Raw genomic sequence first — 22,769 nt, forward strand, 5'->3', positions numbered from 1 at the left:
TCGCGCCAAGTTTGAAAATTTGCGTTCGCGCGTTTCAAACTTTTGCATAAACGGGTCGCTAAAGGTTTATACCTACTTGAATATGGAATATGACGATCAAGGTAATGTAAATCGCTGTTGCATTTATTAATAATCTTTTTTATCCTATTAACCTACGAGAGATTTAAAACTTGAAAGCGAAATTTATTATAGAATTAACGTCCCAAAACTTAAGCCTTGGTTAGGGAATTTTATCCCGATTCACCTAATGAAAAAAATATTTCAGTTTTAGATAATCCCAATTTAGCATACAAATGAGATAGGCGCTGAAGTTTATTTCACCATAGTTATACCACATTACAGGTGGTGGTGTTAAAAAACCACGTAAAATATCCGGCTTAATTATGAATGGGGAAAAATCTATTTTGTGCCATAAAAATAATTAAAATACAACCAGAAACAAGGGAAAAATATATGACGCGACAACTAAAGATTATTTATTATAAATGATAAAACTAATAGTTATGTTACCGGTTACTGTCCAGTTACAGCTTACAATATTTTTCCAGTATTAGGTACTCGAACTTAAAGCATAGCGTTGGTTCCAGTGGACAACTTGACTTTCCTTACGAACTCCAGTTTTGGCTTGGGAAAGCTAGAGGCATTTGTGGGCGGAATTTGTACGTGCATGTATAAATCCCGCCCACTAGCCTTTGCCAAGCCAAACCCGGAGTTTAGAAGGAAAGTCCCCTTGTAAGGGATCCACTGGAGCCGCGCTAGTGTTAGGTTCGTGCACTCAGGAAATAAATTGATTTCATGAAACATTTTATCAGTTAAACTAGCAGACTATTTTACATTGGAATCGGGGCTAGGGGTCGGGAAGTGCCCCAAAACTAAAATAAGAGCTACACAGAAGTACTTTGCCTTCAAAAAACCCTAAAATAACTCGTGTTTTTAAAAAATCCGGTTTAATCCAATAAAAACCACTGGTCTGGATTTTATTCAAATTATCCGGATTTTTGCCAACCCTGTAAGCAGGTTCGGTAATTAGAAGCGGGGGTTCGGAAATTAGAAGCGGGGGGTCGGAAATTAGAAGCGGGGGTTCGGAAATTAGAAGCGGGGGGTCGGCAATTAGAAGCGGGGGGTCAGAAATTGGAAGCGGGGGGTCGGAATTGAAACCCCCTACGTCGGAATTACAAGACATCAGTTCGGAATTGGACGCCACTACTAGAAATGGGGAAATAGATATTTCTCCACAAGTTACCGGTAATTTTGGCTCAAAATAGGCTCAAAAGTAGCGCAAATGTTCAAGCTATTTGGTACAATATCAAATATTTCTCATAACATTATACGTGTGTCATGTTTCAATCGATTTTAAAAAAGTGTTCGGAATTACAAGCTACCACCCTCCCTTCAAAATAATTAATTTCATGATAAAATGTTTTCGGAAAATGTAATTGTTCTTGAAAAAGCGTAGATATGTAATTTTTTCAATTAATTTAGAGGGAATAGATCGATTAACAGTAAAATCAGTTGATTGAATTTAATATTGATTAAGGATTAAATGGATAAAAATAACTAAAAAAATTGCAATATCTGAAACTTCAGCCAATTGATAAACCTCACACATATCGTTTGTTTTTTCGGCCTTGGTCCAAACCAAGACGTTTTTTTATAATGTATTTTGTTGCTATTATTGTATTTTAGTATTGAAAAACTTAGTCTATTTTAGTTTCAAAGTTAATTTATTCACTCTTTGAAAAGCTTAAACCTTAAACTGTTTATTTGCAATAATAATTTCCTCCTCAATGAGATAGATAGAGTTACTTACAATTCAAATCGGCTTACCGCGAAACACAATGTTTTTATCAAGCACGTTTGTCAAAACATGACTGCGCCATCTGTCAGCCTCTAGCGGAACTAATTACAACTTTTACTAGTTGCTTATTTGCAATCAGAAACATCGTTATGATTTTTATCTCATCTATTTATCAGGTTAAAAAGGACTAGAGTTTTTATTATTTAACTCGCGTATTTCATTTAACATGTTTGAAAAACTATCTTGACAGCTTGTTACACAGATTATAGCAGCAGACGCTAATAATAAGGTTCTTCGAGTGATTAATAGGTGGCGCCACCCGTATTTGATAAAGATTCATGCTCGACAAAAAGTGTATCGCCAAACATCGATCTCGAGATCTCACGTTGTGACTCAAGGTTTAATATATATATTCTATCTCATTGGGTAGAACTTATCACGTGGCAAACGTGCACTTTGAACTGCCCCCTTGTGAGAATATTTATAAGCCATAAGTATGAGGCTCAAACTTAAAGGCCCATATTTTACTTCGAAAGTTTGAAATTGGTTAAATTAAAATTGTATTATACTGCGTATATTGGTCATGTAAAAATCTTGAACAGCTTAATGCCCTGGCGGCCAGGATACCGTATTTTTCCATGTTAACTTTACAACAATTATGATTTCATTAAGAATCTCTGCCATAAGGCCAGTTGGTAAAGCAATTAGTCTCGGCTGTGGTTTAGTTTAAACAAATACCACTGTCCCATAGTCGAGGGTTGTAGTTTAAGCTGAGCAAAGACTAGTTTTAGCTTTTCCCTTGTGGACCAATTCTGATTGGTCCCTGCCTTTGGCAAGGTAAAATTGGTGTATAGAAGGTTGGCCAAGATGTTAGGCGTCCCGCTGACATTTGCTGTAAACAACCTAACACACGCAGGGGCGCCGATCATTATTTTCCCAGGGGAGGCTGGGGCCCAAGGTAACACCAGGGAGCTAAGCCAATTTATTTTATTCCAGATAGGAAAATATGAAAAACAGGATTTTACAGTAAAAAAGGGGTGTTTTGAAGGAAATATAGTACTAAAAATCCTCGTATGTAAACCTATTTCAGCTCTGTGTAGAAAAATCTCAAAAAAACTAATCAGATTTTACTTCGAAAAAAAAACTAATGAAAATACTATGTGTAAAAATTCCAAAGCGAGCGAAGCGAGCTCAGAAATTTCGCTGTCTTTAAATTTATCTCGATGAAAGAGCTAAATTTTGACAAATTTGGCATTTAACTATACGAAAACTTTGACAATGTCAAGAGTATAGGATATAATAGGACCTTTCATGAAATTATAAGATAATATAGGACAGGTTCAAATTTTAAAGTAATTATATGAATGCAGGGCTCCCTGCATTATAAAAAGAGTCCGTTTGGTTCTGCCCAAGACTCCAGGAGAATTCGGTCTCTCCGACCTCCTATTTGCAGTCACTGATTGGCGTTTTTAAGCGATGCCAAGTGGTTGGCATTAAAAAATCCAGCCTTAAAACATTTGCGCACCTCCGTTCTGAATATAGTCTTGCTACTTCCATACACAGTAGAAAATGTTTATAAGGGATTTAGGACATATATTCTATATCGATGTAAATACAGACCTAATCGTAAATAGTGAAATAGACCAAAATAACACTATTTTTTCAACAACCAAAGGCCATTAATATTTTCCTTATAGGGTCAAAAGAGTGAGCGTGGGGGACCAGTCTCGGCCGACTAACAGCGGCACCCAAATTAAACGCAACTTCCCAGAGGGGGCTCAGCCCCCTCTAATTTTTCCCCGTGGGGGCTCAGGCCCCCACATGATCGACGCCCCTGAACACACGTGCAAAGTAGTTTCTGTGTTACTACTGAGCAATTAACAAACAGTGTAGACTGGTCCCTGACGTGATTCATAGATGTTATTCACCTGATTTTGCTATCAGGAAGACTCATTTCATCACGTACCACATATCCATATAGTTTCTCCCACAAAGTAGGAAAAGCAATAGAGAAATTTCAGATGGGATTGTAGTACGTCACACCCTTCCAAGTCTTACGGCTGTTCGGGTAGCCATATTTGGTGGTCTCAGCTTCATTCCTGCTTTAAAGCCACCAATATGGCAGCGTAAATTATGTCACAAGACTCAGCTCCTTCTCCAACTGAAAGCTCTCTATATAACGAGACACTTTAGAGAGCCGATATTCACAAATGAAATACCTCTCAAATACACATGATAATCATTGACGTAATAACCACGTGTACTTGACAACAATCACTTAGAATTCATGCAATATCTACCTATTTATCATTCAATATTTTAGTAATGGAGGGCTCCCACAATATGTCTCCTTTTCTACACCTCTTAGAGAACAATTATGAAACTTATTCTTTTTAATCAATATTGTTAGAGGGATGAACTTGACAGTATTTTAGAAACCATTGAGAAAGTTCGTCTAGAAAATGGAGACCTGAGAATCCAACTCATAAATTTCGAAAGAGAAAATAAAAGCCTTTTCATGGGCATGAAAGAAATTTTAGAGGCCTTGAAAGAGGAAGATGGTAATTAACTTTGATTTTTCTGTGGTTTTAAAGTCTTTGAACTCGTGACTTTCAACCCAATTAGGCAAAGCTGATGTCGTATTAAAATGTCCAACCCTCGAGCAGCTGGTTGCCGCGATTGAAGTTAGGGAAATCGCGGGTTGTTACGATCCAATCTGGATCTTAAAATGTCAGGTTGATCAGCTTCAAGGACAGAATGAGGCCTTACGTGGCGAATTGAAAATTATCCGGCAACAACCCTTACGAAAATAATGGGTCTTCATTTAGGAGCAGTTTAGACCAATTGCTTTTTTCACGTTGTTAAGAGGTTTAAGACCTCTTCTAGACATCTAGAATACTTCTATTTGAGGTCTTTTAGAAGTATTCTAGACGTCTAGAAGAGGTCTTAAACCTCTTAATAATTTGCACCTGCGCGAAACCATTTTTAGTCTGATTTTAAGATGGTCTACAGACCTCTGTTTAGAATAGCCCTATACAACGTCTGTTAAAAGTATGGTTAGAAGATGTCCCTGAGAGGTCTGATTGGAAGATGCTCTGTAGAAGTCTGAATATTAGATGCTCTGTAGAAGTCTGAATAGATGATGCTCAGCAGAAGTCTGAATAGAAGATGCTCTGTAGAAGTCTGAATAGAAGATGTTCTCGAGAAGTCTGAATGGAAGATGCTCTGTAGAAGTCTGAATGGAAGATGTTCTCGAGAAGTCTGAATGGAAGATGTTCTCGAGAAGTCTAAATGGAAGATGTTCTCGAGAAGTCTGAATGGAAGATGTTCTCGAGAAGTCTGAATGGAAGATGTTCTCGAGAAGTCTGAATGGAAGATGTTCTCGAGAAGTCTGAATGGAAGATGTTCTCGAGAAGCCTGAATGGAAGATGTTCTCGAGAAGTCTGAATGGAAGATGTTCTCGAGAAGTCTGAATGGAAGATGTTCTCGAGAAGTCTGAATGGAAGATGTTCTCGAGAAGTCTGAATGGAAGATGTTCTCGAGAAGTCTGAATGGAAGATGTTCTCGAGAAGTCTGAATGGAAGATGTTCTCGAGAAGTCTGAATGGAAGATGTTCTCGAGAAGTCTGAATGGAAGATGTTCTCGAGAAGTCTGAATGGAAGATGTTCTCGAGAAGTCTGAATGGAAGATGTTCTCGAGAAGTCTGAATGGAAGATGTTCTCGAGAAGTCTGAATGGAAGATGTTCTCGAGAAGTCTGAATGGAAGATGTTCTCGAGAAGTCTGAATGGAAGATGTTCTCGAGAAGTCTGAATGGAAGATGTTCTCGAGAAGTCTGAATGGAAGATGTTCTCGAGAAGTCTGAATGGAAGATGTTCTCGAGAAGTCTGAATGGAAGATGTTCTCGAGAAGTCTGAATGGAAGATGTTCTCGAGAAGTCTGAATGGAAGATGTTCTCGAGAAGTCTGAATGGAAGATGTTCTCGAGAAGTCTGAATGGAAGATGTTCTCGAGAAGTCTGAATGGAAGATGCTCTGTAGAAGTCTGAATGGAAGATGTTCTCGAGAAGTCTGAATGGAAGATGTTCTCGAGAAGTCTGAATGGAAGATGTTCTCGAGAAGTCTGAATGGAAGATGTTCTCGAGAAGTCTGAATGGAAGATGCTCTGTAGAAGTCTGAATGGAAGATGTTCTCGAGAAGTCTGAATGGAAGATGTTCTCGAGAAGTCTGAATGGAAGATGTTCTCGAGAAGTCTGAATGGAAGATGTTCTCGAGAAGTCTGAATGGAAGATGCTCTGTAGAAGTCTGAATGGAAGATGTTCTCGAGAAGTCTGAATGGAAGATGTTCTCGAGAAGTCTGAATGGAAGATGTTCTCGAGAAGTCTGAATGGAAGATGTTCTCGAGAAGTCTGAATGGAAGATGTTCTCGAGAAGTCTGAATGGAAGATGTTCTCGAGAAGTCTGAATGGAAGATGTTCTCGAGAAGCCTGACTGGAAGATGCTCTCGAGACGTCTGATTAGAGGATAAATTCAAGTCGTCCGATGTTTAGGAGAAATTCGGGCTGAGTCACGCAATAAACGTATATAATATTTTTTCAATCATCACAATAAGTTTAAGCATTTTAGGTATTTTTATTTAAATGATAATGTCTTCAATGTCACTCCCACTTTGTTGCTCAACGGCGACGGACTTGCCTTTCCCAATAGATTCTTCATTTGAATCATCTGCTCTGCTGCATAGCTACAATAATCGGAATTATTTCACTATCCTTTAAAACTTAGAACACCATAGAAGAATAAATCTTTTTTTTTAGATTTACCATTTTTCGTTGTTTATAGTCTCAATTAAGTTGGCCATTTCAGATATTTCAGGCGTCGTTGGTAAAATCTATAAATATTTACATGCCACGAATAGAATATTAAGTATACTTTTCCCTGCTTACTATTAAAACAGCATACCATATTTACTTGGTACAATTTAGTCAAACGATGCGGGTTTAGTATGAAAATTAATCCGATGATACCTGACAGATCTTTTAAAAACGGGAATATGGAAGCGCGAAAAAACCGTTATGTACATAACCGGCAGGCTCTCACCCGACTGTGGCTCGATGCTCGAACGTTCATTTCCCGCCTTTTTATTATACTTCCACGCATGCGTCAGGCTGTTTCTAGGCTAGAAACCTCTTATTTTTAGACCTTCTCACGCTTTCATGTTTTTTCCCTTTGACCTTCCTAGTCTGCATGTTCATTTCCCGCCTTTTCCTTACACAACCTGGCTGTTTCTAGGCTAAAAACCTCTTATTTTTGGAACTTAAGCAAAAAGTCTCGAGCTTTAATTTCTAGACCTACAGTCTGCCCTTTTAAAGGTACTTATTTTTGACCTTTTAAACTGTTCGAACGGAAAACTTATACGAGTTTAACGCTGCTAAGAATGAAAAGACATAACTGTTTCATTGCATACCAAAATAGCGACGGTGGCTTAGATTAAGGATAAATTATTTCTTTCTTAAACACGAACCCCCCCCCCCTTCAACCGAACCCCAGAATATTTTGCTATTGTTAAGAAACTGATAGTTGATGATTGCTTTACAACGGAGACCTAGCCTTCTTAAATCGACATCCCATAAAAATGGTTGTTTACACTAGAAATGATGGCACAGAAATAATTTCTGTCAATAATATTAATTCGCATCAGACTTCTGTTTGGGTTGGGGATGATATTTTTCTAAATGACATTGTTAACGTGTTGGAATATGACAAGATCATGAATAAACATAGACGTCTGAAAATGTAGATCATGATTTTCTGCGTCTATAAGGACTTGCAGCTTACGACGTTATCCTAAACCCTGAGCATAAGCGTCTATAAGACTGCTTAAACATCTTAATATTAGAACGGACTGAAAAACGTACCTCTTGGAAAGAGGTAGAATTAAAACCTCTAAGTTGGTCTACAAGGGAAACAGATTTTAGGTGTCTTCTTTAACCCTGAACATAGGCGTCTTTAAGGCGTCTTAAATATCTTAATGTTAGACTGGACTAAAGAACCTCTTGGAAAGAGGAAGAATGAAGACCTCTAAGTTGGTCTACAAGGGCAACCGTTTTTAGATGTCATCCTCAACCATGAAAATAGGCGTCCTTAAGACGTCTTAAACATTTTATCTTGGACCGGACTGAAGAACATCTTGGAAAGAGGAAGAATTAAGACCTCTAAGTGGGTCTACAAGGGCAACCGATTTTAGATGTCATCTTTAACACTGAACATAGGCGTCTTTAAAACGTCTAAACATCTTAATGTTAGACCGGACCGAAGAACATCTTGGAAAGAGGAAGAATTAAGACCCATAAGTGGGTCTACAAGGGCAACCGATTTTAGATGTCATCTTTAACTCTGAACATAGGCGTCTTTAAGACGTCTTAAGCATCTTAATGTTAGACTGGACTAAAGAACCTCTTGGAAAAAGGAAAAAGTAGGACCTTCATGTTGGTCTGTAATTTAGGGAATCCAGAATTGCTCTTGGCTAAGACCGTGCAAAGACGTATCATAAGCCTAAAATGGATCTTAAGTTAGACCATCTTAAAACTAAACCTAAATATTGGTCTTATAATAGCCTAAAATAAACCTTCGATCATCCCTATTTTTAACTTAGACTAATCAAGAACAAAATAAGACTTCTTTTAGTGTTTAAAGTGCAAGAATAGACCATGTTAAGACCGATTTATTTTCGTAAGGGGTGACAAACCTTTAAAACATATCACATGAATTTCAAACATATTACAGACTCTGGAAAGTGAGAACTCTGAACTTCGATCACAAAAGAGTCAACTACACGAGAAACTAATTGAAGCGGTAGATCAAATGGAGAAAACGACCGACGAGTACATAAAACTGAAAGTTAGTTCCGCCAATTGAATCGTCATACGCTAGATTAGTAACGCCCATTTACGTTCCATTTATGTTCCATTTACATTTTAGGAAGCTTATGATGAAAGCGAATCTCAATTAAAGCTCATAATGGAGCAGAAAATGCTTCTTGCCAGTGAGGTAATTATTCTATTTAACTATAATTATTAATTTTACCTGAATCAGTGTCAAGTCATTTGAAATCTTAGATTGCAGACTTGAAAAGTCAACTCTCTCAAAAAGGAGAAGTTGATGACGAAATTATGGAGACTGTCAGTCGCAGAGTTCAAGAATGGAAGGTAAACACAATGCATTTAATATTTAGTAGGGATGAACCGGTACCGATATCATATCGGTTTCGGCACCGATACTCGGGGTTTCCCGATAGTATAGGATATCGGTTGGTTTAATATGATACTAAACAGATCGTTTAAAATGCGCTTTAGATGGCGCTACATGACATTTTTTGGATTTTCAGTAACGTATTGATGGTGATAATATCTCATTTCTATGAATTCCAATCGTGATGGTTTCTCATTTATTCAAGAAGTACATATAGCTATAAAACTGTTGATAAAAATAAAAATTAATATTTGATATCACCATATTTTGAAATGACAAAAAAAAACTGAAAGTTAGTTTTGCAATTATTTTAAAAGTTTTGAATTAGTTTAACTTTTTGCTTTCAATACTTCAATGATAAATCACTAACAATTAATAGAAGTATAAGGATGAAAGGGCCTCTCAGCATGTGCTAGTTAAAAAAGACAAGCCTTCATATTATTTTCAAAGTACTTCTAAACACTGTACTTAGTAGTATAATTCATGAAATTATAATTATTTCCTAGTATTTTTAATACATATGTAAAGGCACTGTCCTACTAAAAATATCGGTATCGGTTGAAGTATCGGGTTTTGGATCATATATAGTGAGTAAATATCAGTATCGGTTCATGTTTGCACCAGTATCCATTTTGTCTTCAATAATTGGTTACGTGAAAATTTGTAATTTTATTTATATATTTAATTTTTTTTTTCTGTATAGTTCTCTTTATTGTTGTCTCGTTTTGTCCCGGTAACCACCACATATAGGCTTGCCTCTGTGGTTGCCAGCGAATTATTTTTGCGAAATAAATATTATTATTATTATTATTATTATTATTATTATTAGTTAGTAAAATGGGAAGGAAATGGGATGAATTGGGTGTAAGCGATTTCCGCGACATCTGTGGGGTACAGTAGATCACGTTCGGCTTCTAGCTTCCTATTGGTTAGTAATTTCACCTGCTCAACTTCTCCTTGTTAAGTCCCGTTGATGGTTAATTTTTACGTCACTTATTTAACCAGTTAATAACTGAGAACACCTCATACCCATAATGCATTAGAAACACTGCAAATAACTGTTTCAGAATTCAAACAATAGGTGAATATATTAAGTATTTGGTCTTGCTCAACTTGTCAAAAAATAAGAAAACGTCATCACAGTTGCGCGCGATTTTGCACGAGACGTAAGTCTGGATGTAGAATGCTCGTGAGGATTTTTTTTTCAAACTAAAACAAATTTCCTCACGTGCATTCTTTCCATGATCTTACGAATTTGAGCGCGAGCGTAATTTTTCCACACTAGAAACGTCACTCGTGACGATTTGTTATATTTTTCAATTAGCTCCTCCTACTTTATATATTTACCTATTAATATTTTGGTTGTGTAGACCTTTCTGAAATAAAAACCTAAAGGGATCCTGGGATCCAATGGCAGTTTTCCTCAAGTCAATGCCGACCCTACCAAAATCGCTAGCGCATAATATCACACCAATAACCTCGCATTTATCAACTTAATATGCGCGTGACGGGACCTTCAAAGCAAGTTCCCCTGAACCTCGAAACCTTTTCGGAAGGGCCTATCGGGGAAAGGGGGTCTTATTCAAAAGGAATGAAGGTACAATTTTAGACCATTATACACAGATGGACTGAAATGATAAGCTCAAACCCCTGTTCTTCCAATGGTATCGTCTGTCGTCGCCCCTACCGGGAGAGTCCCGAAACTTTTCGACTCAGATCATGTTATGGCTATGATTTGAGTCGTAAAAGTTCCAATATTGTTCGCGGCGTGGCGCTAGAGAGGCGCTGCCCTAAAAACATCATGCGCCGTATCTCCATTCCAGTCCATCTACGTTTAATGGTCTTAGGTACAATCAATTTTCTTGGATGAGCCATTCTGAAAACTAGGGCTGTGCGGGTCCAGATTTTGGGGTGTCGGGTAAACTTCGGTAAAATTTTACCCACGGGTATCAGGTCCAATTTTCAATTCCCCGTCGGGTCCTCGCATCTTCCAAAATCCCCAAAAGTAGCTTTAGGGTCCAATTCGGGTCATTGTTTTTCCTTACAGTCCAATTAAAAGCTAGATTTCAAAGCTGAGCCATTATATAATTATAGTGTAATTCATTAAACAATAATAATTAATAACTTGTTACTAATTAAATTATTTAATTATGAAAGGCAGAAATATTGAAACATGCTCGGTAACGTCATGAACTGGACCGTGGGGATTTTGACAGACTCGGCGGGTATTGGCAAAGGCTTAAAATTGGGACTCGGGTACCCGTTTGGGTTCTAAAAAATATATTTCGAGTAGCGGGTCGGGTACCCGCACACCCCCGCTAAAAACCGTATTACTGAAATGGCTTTCATGGAAATAATTAGTCATGAAAGCTGATTGATTAGCAAATCAGCTTATGTTAAAAAAAAATGTTGCTGAGCACAGTGTTGTTCAAGACCGTTAGCACATTTAAGCATTCTGATAATTCTAATCATTATTATCCTTTGCAGACTGTACTAATGAGCAAAGAAGAAGAAATTTTAAGGCAGCAACAGTTAATTTCAAAACTTCAGTCGGAATTCAATCTCAGTGGCATGAATGTTTCACAATCACAGGCATTGAAAAAGGTACGCTTCTATTCCCGCGTATGCATTTAAAAATTCATCCTTCAATGGCTCAAAACGTGTCATCAGGTTGTCGAAGATCGTGAGGCGCAGATGGAAGTTTTGAAAGAGCAATTGCAATTGGCTACACGAGATCTGGAAGAAAATAGCAAACTCCTGGAAGAGTTAAGGCTTAACAAGAATGAAGAATCGGCTCCGCTTAGTCCCGGAATCCGACTCGGTGCCATGATCCAAAGTCAAAATGAAATAAGGGAGAAAAATCTGGCTTTGGAGAAATTAAGGAATAAACTCAAAGTTGTGGAAGAGGAATGGAAAATGAAGGATCAAGAACTCAGTGATACCTTAGGCAGGATGAGACTATACGAAATGGTACAGACAACCGTTTATACAGGGTGTTACAAAAAGTGTGGAAGGACAGTGGGTTTTATGGGAAATTGAGTCAAAAATGTTCCATGACATTTTGGCCAACGTTTACAATTCAAAACAGAGCAAATGGATTAAATTAGCATTCTTTCATTTTCATACTTTAATTTAAGGGGTTATCCTTAAAACAGTCTAATCATGACTTGTAGCAAAATATCATAGAACATTTTCGACCCAAATCATCCATTGAACCACACCCTTTCAGTCCTACCTCCCTTTTTGGGGCACACTGTATCTTGGGTTAACAACTTTGATAGTTGAAACTGATAATTGCTTTGGTTTTGTTATAACACTTTTTAGGGGGAATATGGTTTGTCGGAAGCAGTTATGGAAATTAAGGAGTGCAAAAATCAGATCAGAATAAGAAATAAGTATGAAATCTTTTGTTAAATTCCTGTTGAACGCTAAAGCAACTTATATGCACGTGATGATACTAATTTCTCTTTGAATGTGCATTTGACAAATCGCGTATGTCGGATTTATTACTCCTTATTCAAGCTATTGATATATTTTTGAGCCCAATTGTAACGCCATCTGTTAGTTCTATTATTTCAAAATAGAAATAGGGTGATGACATCATAATGGTGTCGCCTTGTAGCATACTAACTTAAAGGATATTTACAATTTCATATCATATTTGACCACGAAAGTGGAATTATGTTACACTTTCAAGTCTCTACTTTCAAAATATCAAGTTTCTAATAAAATTGAACCAAAGTTTCTATTTTTAAAATCCATTGAAAAATCAAGAAAACTCAGTTTCGATATATCAATAATTTTGTCTTGTCGAGCTTGTTCGCCCGTTTGATGACATCACTATGACGTCAGGAAAAAAAAGCGCGGGAATCCTATACGCGTCTCTCGAGCTTCAGGCCAGTCTAAAACTCTGGGTCTGATAGCGGAGAGAGTGGCGCCATCTCACGTGAAAAATTATCTGTGACGTCACCCAACGGGAAACGTTTTAGCCTTTCATAAAAAGTGGATTTCAAATCATTTCAAATGAATCATTTTCAAATGCATATTGCCAAATAATAATTAGAAATCGGTGAATTAAAAGCTTGATAGTTTTGAATTCACAGAAATTAATTCTATCTTTTGTTCTATAAATCAGAGGATTTTCAAACGAAGCTTCTCATTCCCTTTAAATCCTTGTTTGAACTACCAATTTATTAAACCACTTAACAGCACACTATGCTATGATTTTTCTAGACATATCTGCTAATGTGGTGCGCGTTTTGGGTTCTAAGAGTGGCCAGAGACGGTTATGTATGTCTCGATACTGAGGGTTACCTACCCCCTTTTTTACATCGAAAAGGATTATTACTGATCTGTTCCATTTCTAAATTCGATTTGCACTTTGTCTAAATTGTCTAAGCCTGTTTTGTAATACTTCAATAGTTATGGTTATGGTATTATCGTATATTGGGTTGGCTTAAATATTTTCTTACTAATTTTGCAGACAGATTGAAGAACTTACTCAACAAATTAATGATTCGGATTTTAAGTTGGGTGAAGTAGTCGAAGAAAATATTCACTTGAGAGAAAAATTAAATATCAGTCCGAGAAAATATGACTCGAAGAGTTTTAGGAAGTCCGGTTCTCAGAAAATACTAACAGTTGCTCAGACACTGCAGGAAAAGGTAAATTTTTATCAAAAGCTGCAATTAACTGGTACCTTACCAAATACGGCTGTAAAGTACCGATTTACGTCATACCATATACAATGGTAATTTAACAACGATCAGACTTAACAAACTCTTCTGAGTAAAACCAGGGATAGATTTAATTTTAGAAGTAGGAATGGAGAACAGAGTAGTCTGAGCCCGCGTCAAAGTCCCAGACCCCCTTCCACGGTATGGAGGGATATGAAAGAAGAGGCGGGTCATAGCGACAGACGTAAAAAGAAATTACTTATTTTTCGCCGTCACCGTCAGCAAAGTCATTAAAATTTAAGTTTAAGTGAGCCAATAAGATGATTTAAAATGTTCGTTACGTGTTGGAGGGAGGGGCTCTATACTGGGCTATGAGTCGGACTGAAGTAAATACCAGTGGCGTCGCTAGGCCTTTTTTGGGGGCTATAGCCCCCCCCCCAAATTCCAAACTTAGCCCCCACCCCCAAAATAATCTGTAAACCCTACCAAAAATTGCTGTTAGCAACCTAAACTCTGTAGCAATATATAAAAAATTATAATGATAGATTCGTTAAGTTTCAATATCATACAGTACAATTTTGAACAAAAGAGCAGATGGAGACAAGTAAAATGTTTTATGTTCTTTCAAAGGGAGTCCCAATAGTGTGGACTAAAAGCTAACCAAAACTAAAAGTAAACTAAAGACGAGTGAAAATCTTCATAGTAGTTTTTATCAATAAAAGGTTGTATATCTTTAAAATACGAATAATTTCGCGTTGACACAAATTTACCGATAGTTTTAAAGGTCTACACATTTTCCAATTGAACCCATTATGCAATTTTTTTATTAAGTTCTTATAATAACTAGTTTGCCCAGATTTAGCTCCCCCAAATTTCAAACCCTAGCGACGCTACTGGTAAATACTAACCGTTTCCCATTCCTACTTCTAAAATTAAATCTATCCCTGGTAAAACTAAGTGTACTAAACTGCCAGATGCTATAAAAACTCCCTATTTTAATAGTTTTCCCTCAGTTTCCCACTAGATCGCGCTGTTTAAAGCACCTAAACTAGGCATAAAGTGATCACAATTCAACGTGGTTTAATAGACTACAAAATTACCAACAGAATTGTAATTTTATTTTCCCCAAAATTTGAATTGGTAATTTACCTTATTAGGTTTGATAAAGTTCCTGAAGTTTGGGTGCAAAACGCCTAGCCAAGTTAAGAAGGTCCTATTCTACACCCGTATCATTTTAGCACTTCATGAATAATTCCTAACGAAGCATTAATTGTTATAATGAAATTGATAGGGATCTTTAGAGTCTAAATAGACAGAAAAATCTTCCCAATTTCCACTCCCTTAAACCACTTGGACAACACCGTGTAGTTTATCTTGTTTCGAATAACATATATAAGCAGGGTGCTCACTGATATGAGCTTCTTGTTTGTCAAGGTTGATGCTCTGGAAGGAGAGAATGTTGATCTTCGAACCGAACTTCACAAAATAAAGCGCAATTCAGCCAAAAGGTAATTTGATTACTTTGTTTATGGGAGATTTATTTAGTTTTTAAACATTTCCTGATATTAATTTATTTGATAGAAGTTTAACTGTATCTGAAGATACCAACAAAACTAAAAAATCTAAGAGTCAAGAAGTGTCGGATAATAACAATGAAATTGAAGCTTCTTATGATGTAAGTTTGGCTTATTTCGAAATTTATCAAGCATTATATGTATTTTTGCTATGACTGTTTTAGTATAGGTAAACTTAATCAGAAGTATAAAATACTTCTCTTAATCTATTTTCGTTTCAAAGTTAATTTATTGACTCTTTGAAAAGCTTAAACTGTTTATTTGCAATAATAATTTCCTCTTCAATGAGATAGATAGAGTTACAATTCAAATCGGCTTACCGCGAAGCATATTGTTTTTATCAAGGACGTTTATCAAAACGTGACAGCGCCACCTGTGAGCAGCCTCTAGCGGAACTAATTACAACTTTTACTCGCTTATTTGCAATCACAAACATCGTTATGATTTTTATTTCATCTATTTATTAGATTGAAAAGGAATAAAAGTTTTTATTATTTAACTCGCGTATTTTATTTAACACGTTTGAAAAACGATCTTGACAGCTTGTTACGCAGATTATAGCAGCAGACGGTGATAATAAGGTTCTAAAAGTAATTAATAGGTGGCGCCACCCGTATTTGATAAAGATTCATGCTCGACATCTTGTGACTCAAGGTTTAATACATATATTCTATCTCATTGGGTAGAACTTATCACATGGCAAACGTGCACTTTGAACTGCCCCCTTTTGAGAATCTTTATAAGCAATAAGTATGAGGCTAAAACCCGAAGTCCATTAAATTAGCCAAGGAAGTAACCAAAAGCGGGGTTTGGGACTCCCCTCTCTTGTGTAGTAATACTGAAGATGGGCGACACATTCGCCACCTAGCGATAATTTTTCTCAGATCTCTGGTTTAGGTGCGACTCGTACGCCAAAATTTGCCCTATTGAGAGAGAAACACCTATTGGCTGAAAATGAACGTTTGATCTCTAAAGGGAGCGGAAAACGCCTGCCTTCCACTATACAGACCAAGCCCTCTACCGTATAATCAGGAGAAGGGAGGGGGGTGTGAATTTTGGAACGATCAAGGTCATTCAGTTTTTTATGACTCTTCATAAACCTATTGAAAAAAACCGTTTTACGACTGTGGCCGTTCCTTTTTTATTTTTTTTATAAAGCAAACAATCTACCCTTTAGAGATCCAGCGTTCAGGGGCAGAAGAAGTCACGCACCGCTCACGTCAAGAAAGACTTCCTAGAGAGGAGCTCGAGATTTCTAACAGTGTTAGGAAAGGGGAAAAATTTAACCCCCTATCCATGGAGTTAGAAGGAGTTCTCACCCCAGCAGAGATGTACGCTATACCAGCTATTGTAATTGTTTACTTCCTTGGCTAATTTAATGGACTTCTGCTAAAACTAAAATGCCTGTATTTTACTTCGAAAGTTTGAAATTGGTTAAATTAAAATTGTATTATACTGCGTATATTGGTCATGTAAAAATCTTGTAAACCCTAATGCCTCAGGCGGCCAGGATACCGTATTTTTCCCATGTTAACTTTACAACATGATTAAGAATCTCTGCCATAAGGCCAGTGGGTAAAGCAAGTCTCGGCTGTGGTTTAATTTGAACAAATACCACTAGGTGTTCCCATAGTCGAGGGGTGGAGTTTAAGCTTAGCAAAGACTAGTTTTAGCTTTTCCCTTTGGACCAATTCTGATTGGTTCCTGCCTTTGGCAAGGGAAAACTAGTATATTGAAGGTTAGCCAAGATGTTAGGCGTCCCGCTGACATTTGCTGTAAACAAACCAACACACGTGCATAGTAGTTTTGTGTTACTACTGAGCTATTAACAAACAGTATAGACTGGTCCCTGACGTGATTCTTGGATGTTATTCACCTGATATTGCTATCAGGAACACTCACTCCATCACGTGCACATATCCATGGGCATATGTTAGTGATGCTAGTTTCACAAAGTAGAAAGGGCAATATAACGTGACCAGTCTGGGAAATAAGGATATTTTTTAACTAGTCCTTGGGACCAGTGACCCCCCTACTTTCCTAAATATTAAACTGGTCTCAGGACTGGTCACCGCGTCTTTGTTCTCTTATAGATTTACAATTAATAAACTGGTCCCGAGGACCAGTAACCCCCACGTTTTGAATTAAAAAACTAGTCCAAGCTATTAATAAACTGGTTTTGGACCAGAGGAAGTGTGCTATTTCCCAGACTGATTACGTGACACTTTAGGGAGCCGATATTCACAAATGAAATACCTCTCAAATACACGTGAAAATCATTTACACGTGGTGTCACGTAATAACCACATGTACTTGGCAACAATCACTTCGAATTCATGCAATATCAACCTATTTATCTATCTATATCTATATAAATCAAAGTCCTGACAGACTGACTGATAATCAACGCCCAGTCCAAACCGCTTTAGGCTGAAAATTAGTAGGAACGTTACTCATAAGTAGTAGGCGCGTACTAAGAAAGATTTTTCCAATCAGCCGCCATCTTAATAAATGGCGCCCAGAAATGAAAAAAATCTTCTCTGTGCAACAAAGTCCGCGCGTTTCAACCCATTTCACAAATATTTAGTACACTGGTTAGGGCTGAATGGTCTTTTGTGTTCTATTTGATGCCATCTCTTTAAATGGCGGCCAAAAACTTAAAAACCCTTCTTTATGGAAAAATGTCCGCGTGAAAAGTAATAAAAAATGTCCCGACGGGCTGACGGGCAACGGCGCGTGCCCTCGCTCCTAGGGTGCTCAGTGATGCCAGGTGGGAAAAATGGAATTTCCCTTTCTAGCCCTTAAAATTTCCCTTTTTGGACCAAAATTTCCCTAGTTCAGGGTTGCCAGATTCTGCGCATAGAAAATGATAGAATTATAGCTTGACAACTGTTTTTGGCGATGTATTTTCGTAACGATTACAATGGGTCAGTTAATTCAATGTTTGGAAATTACTAAAAACAGGGTTGCCATCTAATAAGAATCCAACGTAATTAATAGGTCAATTTGATGAAGTTGTTTAATTTTCTATGTTGAGATTGTAGGTTTTGAATAAAATATTTCTTCCCATGGAATTTCCCTAGATTTAGCAAATTTTTGGTGGAATTTCCCTTTTCCCTTTTTACCGTTTTTAGGAGTCAAAATTTCCCCAGATATGGGAAATTTCCCTCAATCTGACATCACTGAGGGTGCTACTAAAATATTAGTCATCAGTAAAATCTACCCATACTTTACATCATTTTGATGGAAGTTCTTATTACACGCGAGCGACGCCGTGCGTAACAGCTAGTCATCTAATATTTTAGTAATGGAGGGCTCCCACAATATGTCTCCTTTTCTACACCTCCTAGGGAACAATTTACAATTATGAAACTAATTCTTTTTATTCAATATTGTTAGAGGGATGAACTTGACGGTATTTTAGAGACCATTGAGAAAGTTCGACTAGAAAATGGAGACCTGAGAATCCAACTCATAAATTTCGAAAGAGAAAACAAAAGCCTTTTCATGGGCATGAAAGAAATTTTAGAGGCCTTGAAAGAGGAAGATGGTAATTAACCATGATTTTTCCGTTGTTTTAAAGTCATTAAGTCGGTGACTTTCAACCCAATTAGGCAAAGCTGATGTCGTATTAAAATGTCCAACCCTCGAGCAGCTGGTTGCCGCGATTGAAGTTAGGGAAATCGCGGGTTGCTACGATCCAATTTGGATCTTAAAATGTCAAGTTGATCAGCTTCAAGGTCAGAATGAGGCCTTACGTGGCGAACTGAAAATTATCCGGCAACAAGCCATTAGTTCCATGAATAAGCTAAATAAGGCGGAAGACAAGGTAAGAACTTGCAGGGAATGAGAAGCTTCGTTTGATTTATATAACAAAAGATATATCTGTGAATTCAAAAATATCAAGCTTTTAATTCTCCGATTTCTAATTATTATTTGGCAATATGCATTTGAAAATGCTTCATTTGAAATTATTTGAAATCCTCCTTTTATGAAAGGCTAAAACGTTTCCCGTTGGGTGACGTCACAGATACATTTTTCACGTGAGATGGCGCCACTCTCTCTGCTATCAGACCCAGAGTTTATACTGGCGAGAAGCTCGAGACGTGTATAGGATTCCCGCGGCTTTTTCCCTCACGTCATAGTGATGTCATCAAACGGGCGGACAAGCTCGACAAGACATAATTGTTGATATATATCGAAACTGAGTTTAGTTTTCGTGATTTTTCAATGGATTTTAAAAATAGAAACATTGGATCAATTTTATTTGAAACTTGATATTTTGAAAGTAGAGACTTGAAAGTGTAACATAATACCACTTTCGTGGTCAAATATGATATGAAATTGTGAATTCGCATTCCCTTTAAAGGTGGTTTAATTCTATAGAAGCAATTTTAATTTTACAGTTACGAACAATGGGTAATAGCCCGTTTAGTCCAACCAACAGCAGATTATCTGATGCATCTGAAATTCACGCAGACGTGAAATCTGATAAAATTAGTGTTTCCAAAGCTAGTGATAAATTGCCATCTTCTTCACCAATTAGATCTGAATCAGTAAGAAGTCTGTTTTTCCTTTTAGAATATACAAGTGTTTTAAATAGTGTGGTAGGACCGAAGTGGGCTATGGCCTGTTTTGGGTCAAAAATGTTCTATGACACTTTGCCGATGACCTCTTACTTTAATTGGTTTCGTAATTAAATTTAAGGGGTCATCTGTAAAGCAGTTATCTTGCCCTTAGGGTAAAACGTCATAGAACATTTTTGACTCAAAATCTCACTGCACTTTGGTCCTACCCCCCTTTTTGAAACCACCTGCATAAAATTGCGTACTTGCTTACATGAATGAAATAACGTGTTACTATGTTTTTTACATGAATGAAATGTGTTACTATGTTTTTAACATGAATGAAATGTGTTACTATGTTTTTACACGAATGAAATGTGTTACTATGTTTTTAACATGAATGAAATGTGTTACTATGTTTTTAACATGAATGAAATGTGTTACTATGTTTTTAACATGAATGAAATGTGTTACTATGTTTTTACACGAATGAAATGTGTTACTATGTTTTTAACATGAATGAAATGTGTTACTATGTTTTTAACATGAATGAAATGTGTTACTATGTTTTTAACATGAATGAAATGTGTTACTATGTTTTTTACACGAATGAAATGTGTTACTATGTTTTTTACATGAATGAAATGTGTTACTATGTTTTTTACACGAATGAAATGTGTTACTATGTTTTTTACACGAATGAAATGTGTTACTATGTTTTTTACATGAATGAAATGTGTTACTATGTTTTTTACACGAATGAAATGTGTTACTATGTTTTTTACACGAATGAAATGTGTTACTATGTTTTTTACATGAATGAAACTCTTTCGCAAGGGTGAACACATTGTGAACAGTGTATTTATTGCAGGAAATAAGCAACAGATCTGATGTAGACATGAGTGAAGGTGAAGTAAGTGCAAGCCCAACCCACCAGTCGCACAACACTGCTAGTGTGCCATTACTTTATAAAAACATCCTGTCTGAATGGGAGAAATTTCACAGTGAAAAGCGGACTTGAGTTGAAGAATGTGAGAGAGAAATGCAAGTCCGCGATACTTTGAAAACGAGATTGGAGGCTTTTGAGGTATGTAAATAATGTTGCTAATACACTTTTACATTTCCGTTTGCACTAGTGGGAAAGATACGTTTTACTCAAATTTGTTTCAGTGTAGTTCGATTAATTGAATATTGTTTCGGTATAGTTCGATTAATTGAATATTGTTTCGGTATGTTTCGATTAAGGGAAAATTGTTTCGGTATGTTTCGATTAAGGGAAAATTGTTTCGGTATGTTTCGATTAAGGGAAAATTGTTTCGGTATGTTTCGATTAAGGGAAAATTGTTTCGGTATGTTTCGATTAAGGGAAAATTGTTTCGGTATGTTTCGATTAAGGGAAAATTGTTTCGGTATAGTTCGATTAATTGAATATTGTTTCGGTATGTTTCGATTAAGGGAAAATTGTTTCGGTATAGTTCGATTAATTGAATATTGTTTCGGTATGTTTCGATTAAGGGAAAATTGTTTCGGTATAGTTCGATTAATTGAATATTGTTTCGGTATAGTTCGATTAATTGAATATTGTTTCGGTATGTTTCGATTAAGGGAAAATTGTTTCGGTATGTTTCGATTAAGGGAAAATTGTTTCGGTATGTTTCGATTAAGGGAAAATTGTTTCGGTATGTTTCGATTAAGGGAAAATTGTTTCGGTATGTTTCGATTAAGGGAAAATTGTTTCGGTATGTTTCGATTAAGGGAAAATTGTTTCGGTATAGTTCGATTAATTGAATATTGTTTCGGTATGTTTCGATTAAGGGAAAATTGTTTCGGTATAGTTCGATTAATTGAATATTGTTTCGGTATAGTTCGATTAATTGAATATTGTTTCGGTATGTTTCGATTAAGGGAAAATTGTTTCGGTATGTTTCGATTAAGGGAAAATTGTTTCGGTATGTTTCGATTAAGGGAAAATTGTTTCGGTATGTTTCGATTAAGGGAAAATTGTTTCGGTATGTTTCGATTAAGGGAAAATTGTTTCGGTATGTTTCGATTAAGGGAAAATTGTTTCGGTATGTTTCGATTAATTGAAAATTGGATTTTAGTATAATTCGACAAGTTGAAAATTGTTTTAGTGTGAATTAAGTTCTTTATGAAGTTAGTTAAAGGTCCCCTAATATTCTTATCGAAATTACTGTTGACAGAATCTTATATTAACACTTGAAAAAGACGAAGATGAAATGAAAAAAGCCTTGGCTGAAGCTGCGTTGAAAGATTCACAGCTTGTTTGCAGAGTAAATTTTTTATCGAGGAGACTTGAAGTTTCCGCTGCATCAGAAAGTGATCTAAGAAAAGAAAATGAAGCTGTCAAAAAAGAGTTGTTGAGCCTGGAACTGAATAGTCTGGAGAAAATGAAATACTTATTACGATACAAGGTATGTTTAATTCCAAATATCATGATGTTACTATCATACACTCCATTAGAATGAGTCGAAAGGGTAGTTGCAATGAGCACACATACTTCATATATGGGTAGAGGCAGCGAGAATTTATAATAGGGAGTGGAAGCTCTTGCCCTTGGCGTGCTAAATACGATGTAGCTCAAACAAGAAGGTTGCGTCGCTTAAAGGGGCTAACCGGACCTCTCCCGAGGCAGTCTGCCCTTAGTTCAGGGGGAAAACACCCAGCTCTTTGGCCATAAGGAATGGCGCCACCGTCGCGGTGGGCGGGTAAGCACTATGCTAACCAACAGTTTGACCCCCCCCCTCACCCCAACAGCTCCGGTTAGCCCCTTTAAACTGCCCTGGTAAAAAAAAGTTTGCCTAAAACACTATTGGTTGTACAATTACCCAATAATTGTTCGCAATTTCGAGTGCGACTGGCGCCATCTGGAGATATTTTTAGTCAGACGTTTC

The 22,769-nt window shown here is 36.8% G+C and overlaps 1 protein-coding gene and 1 long non-coding RNA gene across 2 annotated transcripts in view; one reads left to right on the plus strand and one right to left on the minus strand.

Moving 5' to 3' along the window:
* Nucleotides 1-22,189, plus strand: part of LOC149681546 (uncharacterized) — a 53,519-nt gene extending 31,330 nt beyond the window's left edge. Inside the window, exons 16-29 of the mRNA XM_089834239.1 lie at nucleotides 8,578-8,691; nucleotides 8,773-8,841; nucleotides 8,910-8,999; nucleotides 11,530-11,646; nucleotides 11,713-12,012; nucleotides 12,367-12,437; nucleotides 13,526-13,706; nucleotides 15,153-15,226; nucleotides 15,300-15,393; nucleotides 18,692-18,842; nucleotides 18,907-19,121; nucleotides 19,699-19,848; nucleotides 20,729-20,944; nucleotides 22,059-22,189. Coding sequence (XP_089690365.1) covers nucleotides 8,578-8,691; nucleotides 8,773-8,841; nucleotides 8,910-8,999; nucleotides 11,530-11,646; nucleotides 11,713-12,012; nucleotides 12,367-12,437; nucleotides 13,526-13,706; nucleotides 15,153-15,226; nucleotides 15,300-15,393; nucleotides 18,692-18,842; nucleotides 18,907-19,121; nucleotides 19,699-19,848; nucleotides 20,729-20,878 — 1,776 coding nt within the window. The 3' untranslated portion in view covers nucleotides 20,879-20,944; nucleotides 22,059-22,189. The remainder of the gene's footprint in view (nucleotides 1-8,577; nucleotides 8,692-8,772; nucleotides 8,842-8,909; nucleotides 9,000-11,529; nucleotides 11,647-11,712; nucleotides 12,013-12,366; nucleotides 12,438-13,525; nucleotides 13,707-15,152; nucleotides 15,227-15,299; nucleotides 15,394-18,691; nucleotides 18,843-18,906; nucleotides 19,122-19,698; nucleotides 19,849-20,728; nucleotides 20,945-22,058) is intronic.
* On the minus strand, nucleotides 6,294-7,012 carry LOC149681548 (uncharacterized). The gene is made up of 3 exons (XR_016365491.1): nucleotides 6,754-7,012; nucleotides 6,615-6,682; nucleotides 6,294-6,535 (listed from the first exon to the last, which is right to left on the minus strand). It is a non-coding gene; the product is annotated as an uncharacterized LOC149681548 (long non-coding RNA).
* Nucleotides 22,190-22,769: the final 580 nt, after the last annotated feature.

Source organism: Phalangium opilio, unplaced genomic scaffold, assembly GCF_054372755.1.
Source record: "Phalangium opilio isolate 3A_F unplaced genomic scaffold, DU_Popi_V2 ptg000038l_1, whole genome shotgun sequence".
Classification (NCBI taxonomy): Eukaryota; Metazoa; Arthropoda; class Arachnida; order Opiliones; family Phalangiidae; genus Phalangium; species Phalangium opilio.